At 36.6% G+C, this 13,298-nt stretch overlaps 2 protein-coding genes across 2 annotated transcripts in view; both read right to left on the minus strand.

Moving 5' to 3' along the window:
• ripor1 (RHO family interacting cell polarization regulator 1) overlaps positions 1-4,696 on the minus strand; it is a 57,356-nt gene extending 52,660 nt beyond the window's left edge. The window contains exon 1 of the mRNA XM_043264444.1: positions 3,440-4,696. The gene's annotated coding sequence lies outside the window, so the exon portion shown is untranslated. The remainder of the gene's footprint in view (positions 1-3,439) is intronic.
• A 135-nt stretch (positions 4,697-4,831) lies between these two features.
• zgc:158868 (uncharacterized protein LOC791147 homolog) lies at positions 4,832-7,692 on the minus strand. Its single transcript, XM_043264447.1, has 8 exons — positions 7,634-7,692; positions 7,501-7,546; positions 7,202-7,367; positions 6,569-6,623; positions 6,039-6,226; positions 5,589-5,753; positions 5,351-5,461; positions 4,832-5,249 (listed from the first exon to the last, which is right to left on the minus strand). The coding sequence occupies exons 3-8, from the start codon at positions 7,346-7,348 to the stop codon at positions 5,136-5,138; spliced, it is 780 nt and encodes a 259-aa protein (XP_043120382.1). The 5' UTR covers positions 7,349-7,367; positions 7,501-7,546; positions 7,634-7,692; the 3' UTR covers positions 4,832-5,135.
• Positions 7,693-13,298: the final 5,606 nt, after the last annotated feature.

Genomic DNA, 13,298 nt, shown 5'->3' on the forward strand with positions numbered 1-13,298 from the left:
TGCATCAGGCTGGTGTGACCTCACCCCCTCGATCTGTCACCCTGTACATCTGTACCAATAAACGCTTCCTCCTGTAACCACAGATAGCCATCTCTCTCTCTCTCAACAGCACAATGGGGACTTTCCTGCAAAACTTTCCTTATTATGTGTGTAAGAGAATTCAAATATTATGAATTGTTTAGCTGGCAATTGCTTAGCTTGTTTTGATGGCAAATTAGGAATGTATATTTTTGAATATTATCGATCTATTCTAGAATCAGAAGGGTCAAAATGTGCAAGTGGGAAGCGAAATGTCGATATGATTAAGAAAAAAAAAGTAATTTAGGATGGTCTGAGGGTGAATAAATGTACAATAAATTTTCATTTTTGGGTGAAATATTCCTTTATGTAATCAGGACTGCGCTTTCAACATTCGTATTACTGCATGATTTATACCGCAATTAAATAACTGCCCTAAATCATTTTTTATGTCCTAGAAACAGCACTTGTCGGCTAAAAGATCATGTCGATGAAGCATTAAAAACACGCAAAAATAAGCGTTATTATCTGCAGTTTAATGAGTAAAAAAAAAAACTGTAATGCAGAATAAGTTGTGTGTGTGCGTGCACATTCTGTGGAGCATCTATTTGTAAAGACTATTTGTGCATTCCTATAATTCCTATTAACTCAATCAGCCTTTGGAAATCTGATCAATTTTTCAATGCTGATGCACATTACTGTTTGCGAAATGTGATCAACACTTTAAAAACTCTTCAAATTAACCATACGATCTTTAAATGAACATAAAAATAATACTAAAGGAAGATGAAAAAGGATATTTACTCATCCTCTCAGATTTGCTCCCCTATTTAAGTGTTAAAATGCTATCTTACTGTTTAAGCGTATATCGGGACAACTTTTATGGTGCTTTGAAATGTTTTACTGTGTGCAGAGTCTTTTAAAGCTCGCAGCACAAAATTATATAGTGAGCAAACTATTGCTTTAAAGTGTGGGTCAGTGGAATCTGTGGGACTGTAATAGAGATAAAAAGCAAGCAGAGAGCAGACGTGTGACAGTCAATAGAGACTGAGGAGGAAACTAGAAACCGTGAGAAAAACAAACTGAATTTAAAAAAAAAGCACCAACCCTGTACTTTAGCTTCAGAGAGTAAAACACAGCTCAAGCCATGTGTCTACATGTAACATGTCAAGTCCCTGTTTTTTTTTTCCCCTCGTGGCTGTTTGTTTTCTGCTGACCACTACAAGACTGAGGTCAAAGAGAAGACCTGTGTGAACAGCTGCCAAAAACACTGACACGCAACACTAGCACTAGCTACAGCAAAAGAGGGACACGCAGTTTTAATATATATGTAAAACACTGCAGCACTGACAAAGTGTTTTCTCTAACATCAAGGCACAGAAAATAGCTCGGCGTTTTGTATATAGATATAGCGAATATGCATTTGTGTAAATGACCGTGACATAGAAAACTACTCCCCAGGGCAAAAGTACTTCCTTTTGTTTTGCTTGATCAGTGGAGAGAAAAGTGTTTTCCTCTTTTTTATTCTCATGTTGAGCGAGCCAGCTGTATCCTCGATCAAACATTAAACCAATGTGTTTCATTCAGTTAAAAACATTTTTTGTTCTATTTTGTTTGATTCACTGTATGTAAATCTACTTGTCTTTTACTATTCTCTTTGCATAAGCCGGCTGAGAAATCCCATCTGAGTTTAAGGGGCAGAACCGAAGCTTACGTCGCATTGTTGATGACTGCATTTCAGATAAATAGCTGTTATATTTAATTGTTACCAATCTGTTCTATAAATGGAGTCAACTAAATACAATTCTCAATCTCTCAAAGAACTGAACCAAAACAGAGCAGAGATGTGAAGACGGGAGGCGGCGCTGACTTGTTCTGGAATGTACATTTCTGTGAAAAATTCTTTCATAAGTGATAAGAGTGTAACATTGCACATCAGCTACAGCTATTTCACTTTCCGTCAAGTACTAAATGGGCATGGAGGAAATGCAATGTGTGAAATTACTCTGTTTTATCATTTACTTTTTGCTGCTTTTTAGATGCCTTTTGCACTCTCTGAAATAAAGGTTCAAAACTTGTCACTGGGGCAGCACCTTTACGAAAGGTACACTTGTGAACCTTAAGTTCAAATATGCACCCTTAAGGTGCCAGAATGGACCCTTTAGGTACAAACAGGTACCTTTTGAAAAGGTACAGCCACAGTGGAAGCTTTTGCGCCTTTATTTCTAAGAGTGTATGTATAGTTTTTATTCATTTATCTTTGTCCTGGACCAAGAATTCCATTGAAATCCTATGGAATTTAAGATACTTTATCATATAATTAACATTATATATATAAACATTTTTATTAATCAAAGCAAAAACAAATATATTTTTAAAATAAACATTGAACCATTTTAATAATTATTAAGTGTAAATGATTTGGTTTTTTTTTCCAAATTCACTTGTTTACCCAGTTTTGTAAACGGGTGAATTGACATTGTAAACACATTGTATTTTTACAAATATTTGTATTGTTCATCATTTCCGGTCAAACCATCATTTTGTCAAATTATGCAAGAAGTCAGCAAGTTTAAACAGTTCAAAATACTTCATTGTGTGTACACAAAACGTTGGTTATTCAGTTAGCCTTAGCTAAATAAAAAAGTTTGAGACATTTGATTCAGGCTACTTTTTATTTGTTTTTGTTTTTTGTTTTTTTAATTTCATGTCCATCATCTTTTTACAGCGAAAAACAAAAATTACAGAACTCTCCTGTGATTCATTTGTATGTACAGTGATGGTTGTTCGCACAGAAATTAAAATGTGTGGAAAAATGCTTTAAGAGAATCCAGAGGGCCGGTAGCTGATCCCGTAGTCGAATAAACCCTTTAGGTTTGACTTTTTTTTACACAATACTGCAATATTGAAAAACACATCACTGGGCCAGCTTACTTGCTTACGCGCTTAACCCACAACAATTCACTAATTATTTCAAGAATTTTATTATTACACATAAGCAACATGAAACAGTCACTCTGTCGTAGTCCAGAACTCGAGCTATGCACTTGCCACTTACCACAAAGTTTTCTTTCCGGTTTCTCCTCAAAACCAAGAAGTCAGACCCTCCTTACAAGAAGGAAACGAACTCTCGGTATCCATGACAACGTTTGTTCGAATCAGCGTAAAGTAGGGATATCGGGAATATCCCCAGACTGGCGCAAAACTCCATTCCACGCGACTAATGATTAACGATGGGAAATATAGTCTTACAGCTGCCTCAAAATAGCAAATATTTCCAAGAAATTATAAAAAAATATTTTTTGCTGTTACTCTGAAAACAAGCCATGGTTATCGAAATATAGCCTACTCTCAAAAACAAACACGCTCTCTAACAAAGCTATGTTCATCAAAAAAAAATAAAATAAAATAAGGTTCCTACCTGAGGAGTACTGGTATATCCAAGCGACTTGTATGTCCAACCGCGTGAGGAACTAAGCGTAAACGTGACTTTACCTAGTTATCGAGCGTTTAATCGTAACTAGCAGCGAGTGAAGCCTGCGCGCCCGCGGTCCAGAGGCGTCTGCTTATGCCCACCTCTTTTACTTTCACAGCTGAGAGAAAAAAACATAAACCCTCCTGTCCTTGTTTTCACAGGACTAGAGGAGTATCGCCACGAGGCAGCTGATAGTTAATGAAAAATCAACAGTCAGATACCACCTCAACATAACTACACACAGCCAGGGCCGCTGTCAATGAATCACTTCACTCGCTGGAAAGCGAATCGAAATCTGGAGCCTCGAATGATTGATTCCTTTGTCAGACTGATTGATTAGGTCGCCTTTGAACAAATGTCTGTTAAACAAACTGTCGGTTCTCTCAGTAGTGTAAGTTTAAACATAATAATATTCATCGTATCATTTATTATCGATTTCCCGCTTTTGTTTTATTTGAACACTTTCATATGAACACTTTGAACTAGTTCATATGTAAAAATAAACTGTCACTGTTATTACATAGCCTTAGCCTTTTTTTCCCAGAAAAAAAAATAACATTAAAACGTTTTTATAGATATTCAATAGGCCTGAATAGCCTATAATTAAATTTTATTTAGATAGACTATAATTACTTTTGATTTTGATTTTAAGGTGAAATGACCAGGATATGCTATCATGAGCTTCATCCTTGAATCAATCGAACAGAACAATTCAATAGGGTTGGCCACTGTTTCTTCTAGGATGTGAATTATTATAATTGATCTACCTTTGTTTCTTTGGGAGTAGCCTATAACTTTAACGGGGTTAAGAATTAAGTCAAAAGATGAGTAAACACAACTAGATCTGTGATGGCATGAGATAAACCTTATCGTAACTCTTGCAGATACTGTAATAATGACAACTGGAGAGTGTAAATTATGTAGACTATACAAATTACTCAACCAGTGGTTCTCAACGGATGGCCAAACAGCTTAAACTAATTTAAAATGAATTATAGTACCATAACCTTAATTTAAAACTACTACAAATAAAAATAGCCTTCTGGCATGATGGTTTCATCTATTTATTTTTATCCCAACAGAGGTAGCAGAGGTTCTTTGAATATTTATGAATATTTTCATGGAAAAATGATGGCCTCAAAGTCACAAATCTGAAAACCACTGCACCGAAATGGGTATATTGATATAACACTAGAGGGCGTACTGTGATCATGTAGGATTGAATCACATTGAATCACGTTATTCAATAAACATTTTATCAGACATGAAGTGGCAAGAAAGCTCTCACAGCCTTTGGTTTGTCCTTTACAAAAAAAAAGTTTTTGTTTTGTTCTCCCATCGTTTCACATCTAATTTTATTACAGCTGATCATATTTAATTTGGTAAGTCTTCAATACAAATATCAAAACTTCAAGGCATGCATGTTTTTACATGCGATCTTCCTCACATACTGTACATTACACTAATGTAAAGGCACATTTTTCATTTCTGTATCACAAACTTTGTGAACCTGTAAATGAATAGCATGTCTTGTACTGAAATAGCTGCTAGAAACATTTTTCTCAGACAAACCGCAGACAAAGAAGTGGAAGTACATGTCAAACTTAAGATATGCAAACGACACACAAGAAGAGTTGCTTAATCACCAGGGGATGTTTTTGCCTTCCCAATCTAAAAGAGTTCCACTGTCTTTCTCTGTGAGGCTTGTGATGACTTTCATCATACCGCTGATGCTCTCAGCTGTCGTCAGGGGAGCCTGAGGGTGCCACGAGAAAAATGACAAATGTGAGGATGCCAAAGAAAGTTAAGCACTGACACCAATGTTAAAACGCATTCGTAACAAGCGGTTTGCATTACCTTTGGGCCTCCCATTTCTGTCTGGACCCATCCTGGATGGAGAGACATAACAAGGATGCCATCTTTCCTGAAGTCTTCTGCCAAGCAGCGAGTTAACATGTTCAGTGCTGCCTGAAGTACAGAGACAGTCAAGACGAAATCGTTTTAATGGTGATTTAATGGTGATAAAAAAAAAAGCTTGTGGTTGAAATGTACGTATTCATGCTTTGTTGACTAAGGGTTTGAGAAGCACTGGTACCTTGCTGACCCGATAGGGGTACATTGGAGAGACAGAGAAATTGTCAGGGCATCTGGTGATGGATGACAGCATCGTGGAGACATTGATGATAGCCGACCTGCTGCAAGACATGCTTGTTTGATGAGGAAACTGAGCTGCTGCCTTGCACAGGAGAGGATGGAAATCCTGAAGACAAATGAACATCATTTACTGTTAAAGGCCAAATGTTACACAATAATGTTACGTAGTTTTCACAGCAAGAAATTCATTTCTTACTCAGTATTTTTGTCTCGTTTTCCAGTACAATTATCTAAACATTTCAGATTTTTTTCCTCATAAGCATAAACTTAATATTTATACTTTTTTCAAAAGAACGAGCATTAAGGTCTTAAGTCAAATATTTATAATGGAAAGCAAGACAAAAATACTAAGCGAGACGATCATTTGTTGCGGTATTAAAGGTTTACCCACCTTTGCGATGAGCATGGGTCCTACGACGTTAGTCGTGTACACATCCACCATGTTTTGTTTTCCTGTCTCCACCAGGGATCCCGGGATGTTCACACCAGCATTGTTGATGATCAAATTCAGCCCTTTGTTCTTCAGCTTGGCTTCCACCAGTTTAGAGGCCTCTGTGATACTAGTAGGACTAGTCGTGTCTGTTGAGAAATGTATGAGTTCGTCAGAACAAATTCAGAGGAAATTTTGCATTACATGACTTTCTCAACAATAGATCCTCTGCATTAAACGGATGCCAAACAACTGATAAAAACATGACATTTACAATAACAAAATAAAAAAATAAGCAAATGATGCGATGCTAAATTTCTCCAAATCTGTTCTGATAAAGAAACAACCTCATCTCTGTATAAAGTGCAGCAAATAATTGTTGCTGGGTGAACAAATCGTTTAATCTGAGGTACGATGACAGTCCTGATGAACAGAATAATGACTCAACCACAATTACAGCAATGCTCATCATTTTATTATGAATTTCCTACCGAGTTGAATGACTGTGATCACATCCTGGTGCTTCTGAGCTAGTTCCTGGAGAGCCTGCAAAACAAGCAGTTAGAAGAGCTTTCCAGGATGTTCTAGAAATACACATCCTTATAAAAAGTGACACATCTCAGAGACACATTGCACGTCACAGTTCACCTTTTAAATGCAGCACAGAAACACCAGAGTTGCCCGACAAGTTTCAGTGCCACAATGACTCATCTATGCTGTCTTTGTAGAAGATGGTACAAAGTTCAAACTTTGATTTTTCATATAACGCATAGTGCATTGGCACTTATTGAATTCAAACGAAAACCATATGCTAAACGGCATTGACGACATCCATTGATAACAGTGAACATAGTTTTTATGATTTCAGGAACACTTTAAAATAACACTTTTGTTACCTTTTTTTAGCTACAATAAAGTACCAGTGAGCACTACTAAATGAATCTTTAAGTTGTATAGCAAATTAACTGAATCGTATAATTATGTAAATTAATTACAGAATATAATTATGTAATTAAGTTGTATGAATGAAATCAAATGAGTTAATGTAACAATAGTATATTTATAAGATAACGTAACAAATGTACTCATGTAAATAAGTTAATTTTCTGTATAGTGTTTCTCACCTGTGATCTTGGTCCATTTGGGTCTCTACAACCAGCAAAGACCTGAAATGGAGGTGACGGTGAATCAACCAACCTGCGAACCAACTCGAGTCCAATCCCACGGTTTGATCCAGTCACCAAAACGCTGTCACATATTCTAGATGCCATTATCAGTCAAAGGCTCAGTCTACAATGGAAGGCATGTACATGTATGTTAGCGTGCATGTATTGAATGTGTGGGAGTAATCAGTGTGATGGAGTAATAAGTCTATTAACTCTTTAAAGGTCTGTGAAAGTATATCAAAACTGCAACTGCTTACGTTTCTGTTAGTCCCTCCCAGAATACAAAACTGCTTTCTTCCCTGTCTGAGAGAACATTACATCCACGTTATATTTAGATTTAGTCATTTAAAAGGTGTTTTAATCCAAGTAATCTTACAAAATGAGACATACCGCGTTAAGCTGAGATGAAAGAGCACAACTGAGACGTCTTCTCAATGTCATTATAATACCACACATTGATTTACATGAGAAACAGGAAGGAACGGTCTGCACTGAATCTGATTTGACTGAAGTTTAACTGCAATTGATTGCCAACAACAATTTACATTAACTCAGACACTTATTTAGTTTTGTATACTTAAATGTATGGATATTGTTATTATATTGTCTGATATGGTGTCATAATCACAACAATTATAGAAGAGGATAACAGTAGTTTAGAGCATGGTGTAATTCTTTAGAGTTAACCACAAACATATCCACAGACATGATGTGGAAATACTTGTTAAATGTAAGAATGTTGCTGAGCTACACAAGAAATGTTGAGTAACCGCTGTGGTATAGTATAGCCATGCAAGACTGCCTTTCATTGATGTGATCGCCTTTAGAATATATAAGCACCAACAAAATGATGCTGAAAAATCAGCTTTGCCATCAAAATAATAAATTATTTAAACCACCTTTTGCATTCTGGATACTCAGGTCTTTGCTCTTCGGATTGATTTTCATCAGCTTTGCAGCCTTTTTGATACGGAATCAGACAACACAGTTAGAAAAATAAGGCAGAACATTGTCTTTTGTGATGAGATAAGTAACAACATTGAAAGACAGAATAATCAATGTTGTAAATGATTGCTTATTATAATGTTCATTTAAAGTGGTGACTGGTATCATATACTGGTGATTCTGTGCAGCAGGAACACAAACATTTTAGGAGGCTTTATGAATGTCTACATACATTTTACATGACTTACATGGGCTTATCTTACAGACATGTAAAAAATGTGTTACAATGCACCTTTTATCTACACCATAGTTGCATAAACAGGATTAGTTTAGGTGTCACAATGACTTGTAGATAAATGTAGATAAGATCTTGATATATAATAGGCATAGGCATGCCACGAATGTACTTGTAACCTTTTTTAATGGTTTTGCTATTCGTTTTTTTTTTCTTCAGTAAATGTTTCACTGCCTACTTCAGCCCTTCCTTCCTTTTCTTCCTCTGTGTGTTACGCTGCCATGTTTTTAGTAATAATCTTGTTTTATAGTAAAGATATTAGACATCCACAAAAGAAGATTTGAAAAACAATGTAAAATTTTTTCAGTGAATATATCTTGAAGTTTTTAAATTAAGCATTTTATGACAAAAAATATTTGTGACATTTGATAAAATAAATTGCTTCAAACCTGCAAAACTAAAGCATAATTAAAGGATTTGGTATTATTATTATTATTATTATTATTATTATTATTATTATTATTATTATTATTATTATTATTATTATTATTTTCATTTTGACTGACAGGATATTCAAACCAAGAAGTAGACATTATGGCCACTAGGTGGCAGAACCTAATTACTTATCTCACAAGTGTTCAAAAAAAAGTGGGTAAAAAAAACCTCCTCTGGACAACTGTCCTTAAACAATACTCACATCATAATTTTTGTAAACAAAAAAAGGTCATTAAAACATGAAACCATTTTTCCCCCATGTTCAATGTAATTTGCAAACGCATTGATCTTATCACACACAAACACAACGGAGACACAAACCGGTCTATAAGTGTCCCAGTCTCAGTCTCATACCTGTTCACAAGCACTCACTCACAGAGAAAAACACAAAACAGCCCGTCCTCTTAAACTAGGACAAAGAGCAGCGGATACAGACATGTAACCATGGTGACCAGGTGACGTCTCACATTCCAGCTTGAGCTCTCAGATTTCAGATGGGAGGCCAGTGGCCAACATTCATGTACCTCCATCATACTGACTAAAACAATGCCAGCCCGGGAAGATGGCAATGGGTTACTGACCAAAAAGCCAGGCAACTAATTAAAAACAGAGACGAGAGACATGTACTCAAAGAACATGATGTCTAGGCCCAGCACAGGTGGGCATCCTTAAATTTCCTGAAACAAATCCACAGGTTTGCCCTGTCATGACCAGTCAGCGATCGAGTGTTTCCCTGTCGCTTGGACTGTTCTTATAAGTTGTGTGACGTTAGTGCAGAGTGCATTAGCCTCAAGCCAGAGGCCGATCATACCATGCCAGGAATTCTTTTTTCTTCAAGCTAAAGCCTGCGGAATGCTGGGTAGGCAGCTGAGAGGCTGACGACTGGCGGCTTGGGTCTGGTAACCTGCTGAGGGATGTGGGAGAGCCAGGGGAATGTAGAGTCCTCAAAGCAGAGTGTACCAGCCTGTCTGGCAGCATTCTTCTTTACACATAAATGCGCACACACCTCAGAAACCCACACAAACATTCCACGTCTCTTTCTGCACAACCTGTACGTCCGAGCGTGTCTTTGGTGCGCGAGCAGCGTCAACAGGACTGAGTGTTTCTGTATTAAAAATATCACCAGCCCCGCTCCTCGTCAAATATTAATGAAAGCTGGTCTATACCTACTACGTCAGTTCCACGTCTGAAGCACTTGGAAAGATTTTACGCTCTCACCGTTGTGTGTTGGGAATCTACATTAAGCGAACAACATGCTTAAAAGGGGACTTTTACATTAAATGTCCACCAATGTTTTTTTATGCAATTATAGCTTAAAACGAAAAGTTTTGCAAAGCACCATTCTAAAGAAAAGAACATTTAGGAGCCAGATGACATTTTTAGTACACACCCTACAGAACCGCTTGATAAAGATAGCTGTTCAGAAGTGGTTATTGTATATTGCCATTTGTTTTGTACAAATATTTCTACCTGTTTGAAAAAATGTATATATTGTCATACACACACACACAGATACTGAGCATTTAGGAGAATCAGAAGTTTGAAAATGTAATTTTGTATTACTCTTTTCTTACAGTATTACAGGACCTCACTATTCAAAACAATGAACAAATACTCTTTTGTGAAAAGTCGTATTTAGAATACCCTTTTAAATATAGGCTAGGTATCTTTAAACACCTAACAGTGTACCCAGTGCACTGGACAGAAGTGAAAAATGAATGCAATTTTACCAACACTTCTTAAAAGTACACTGACTCTGATTCAAGCCATTACATTAAGTTTGATAAATCTTTTTTTTTACACTTATTTTTCATAAGTTATTTTGTTCACACCATTTCACGTTTGTTGCATTTGCGACTATTTTAGTCACAAACTACAGTCTTGTTTTGTATCCTTTCATCAGGTGTTAGTCGCTTTTGGTCAGACCAGAGAACTCAACACTTAATCAAAGGTTTGGTTGGGTAACAGATTGTACCATTTTTGAAAGATGTTTCTTATGACAAGCAAAGCTATATTTATTTTAATTATCATCATCATCATCAAAAAAAAAAAAAAAAAAAAAATTCCTGTGATGGCAATCTGAATTTTCAGCAGCCATTACTCCAGTCTTCAGTCTCACATGATCCTTCAGAAAAGCATTCTGCTTATTAAAATTTCTTATTATTAGCGATCATCAAAACGGTTGTACGCTGACTCTTTAATTTAAAATAGTAATCGCATTTTAAATGTTTAGATCACCATCACTGGTGCTTTGTGATTTGAATGAATGGTCACTATGTTTCATAACACTCTGAAGTAGAAAAGGGATGTAAGCACCTGAGATGAAAAATTTAGTCAGTGGTCAAAGAACAAAAAAATTCCAGATTCCAGACAGGTACGATCGGCATGTTTGCTCATTCTACTGACATGACTCAGGTATGAAGGACCTTTTCAATTTAACACGACAGGGTGACTAAGATCTGTCCTGTAAAGAGGCTGCCTTTTCATTTTGTCACAAAGTCACTTATCTCTACCGACTGGTTATTTCCGACTTAAAATGGCTCTAAAGGGCATAATTTGTACTGCAAATTTTTATTCTTGCAGTGAAATGTGCCCAGAGGGTGTCTCCTTCGTTTGAGATCGAGACCCGTGAGCATTCGCTGACAGATTACAGAAAATTAGTAAATCATATTTTGTTAAATCATTTCTGTTACCGAAAGATAGACTACCTCAAAAAACCCCCCCAAAACATAAAAAAACAGGTCATGATGACAACAATTTCTCATAATTTAAGTGATCTTCAACCCTTTTCCCCCTGAATGTACGAGGCCAAATGAAGAGCAGAGGTGGGAGTATTACATATCTTATCAGCTTGTACTAACCAGACCTCTCTTGAATAGCTCACATTCTTAAGCATTCATCACCTAAGCAACAACAAACTTAAATAAACCTGGTTTTAAAAACTATTACTCCGTGGGTGAGAATAACAGCCCCATTCACCTGTTTATACTGTAAACACCAGGTTAAGGGCAAAAGCTCCCATCCCCTCCTCCTCATTCCTCCTGCGATGTGTCAAACGTGTCTTCCTGTGACGATATAAGATTACGATGAGTCATTTTACAAAGCACGACTTAAAACCTTGCAAACTGCTTCTTGAGTTTCTGCTTCTTGGGCAAAAAGTCACTCAACAGACCTTAAGCCTCAGCAGGTACTTATCTAACAAACATCTGGTTTGACAGGTTAAATACTTTGGGTATGAATGCACGGATGAGCCAGAGGAGAGAGCAGTCTCAGATGTCAGACAGACAAAGTCTTCAAAAGTTTCATTTCTCCAATTAAAATCAAATGCAGACGAGTTGAAATATTGCTGTGGGAACCAAACATGAGTGTCCAGGGTTTTTCAAATACCTTATGGGTCAGCTGAGTCACCAATGCATATGTGAAAGAGACGCATGTATCCTTCATAACTTCAATTCTCTGCTATATTCCAGGAAATTGTTGGGTCTAGACCAAATGCAGAATAGATCAAAGCGCTGACCGTTGCGATGAGCAACCGGGATCATCATCTCCCTCCACATTCCTGCATTCTTCTGCTTTCCATCATCATCCGAGCTGGACAGAGGCCCGTGGAGAGGGTGTGCACGGCAGAGACTGGACACTACAAGGGAAATGTATAGCAGTTCCGGTATTAAATCATTCAGTGAGAGAAAAGGCATATAGTTTAAAGCAGTGGCTTTCAGTGACGAGTCTGGGATCCACTAGAGGGCCTCAGCAAACATCCAAGGGGACCACAGGATGACTTAAATTTACTCAACCTTTTACTCAAAACAGTAAGAACTTCTTTCTTCTGCTGAACACAACACACAATATTTTAAAGGGAGATGATCCCCACTCACTTCTGTAGTATGGAAAAATATTTTGTATACAGGTTAAGTAAATGAAACCTGAGTAAATAAAAATGTATTCAAATTAAATTTTATTAACACAAATTTGACTAGTTTAAATAAATAACAAGAATTTAACAATTAAAACTGATGGAATATTAAAAAAAAAATTTTTTATTAAATGTCACAAGCTAATAAAAATCTCGTGATAATTAAATCTCATGAGACCGGGGCTACTCGTCACAAAAAGGTGTTGTCACAGGGTAACATTTCTTAATTATTTTACTAAATTTAAAGTCATGTGTCATTTTTAAAATTTTAAAAGTGTCTCTTTCCCTTGAGTCGAAATTTTGCTAAACTGTCTGTTAATAGCCGTGATGTCATTTCTATATTATTAATATCTTTTAACACAATGAGGTTATTGAGTCATAAGGATTTTTTTATATCCCACCCTGAGAGGTCAGGCTTACATGTGATACTACGCTCGACCACGCCTCCTAGCGGCGTTCCGCCTGAC

The sequence above is a fragment of the Puntigrus tetrazona genome, chromosome 18 (genome assembly GCF_018831695.1).
Source record: "Puntigrus tetrazona isolate hp1 chromosome 18, ASM1883169v1, whole genome shotgun sequence".
Taxonomy (NCBI): domain Eukaryota; kingdom Metazoa; phylum Chordata; class Actinopteri; order Cypriniformes; family Cyprinidae; genus Puntigrus; species Puntigrus tetrazona.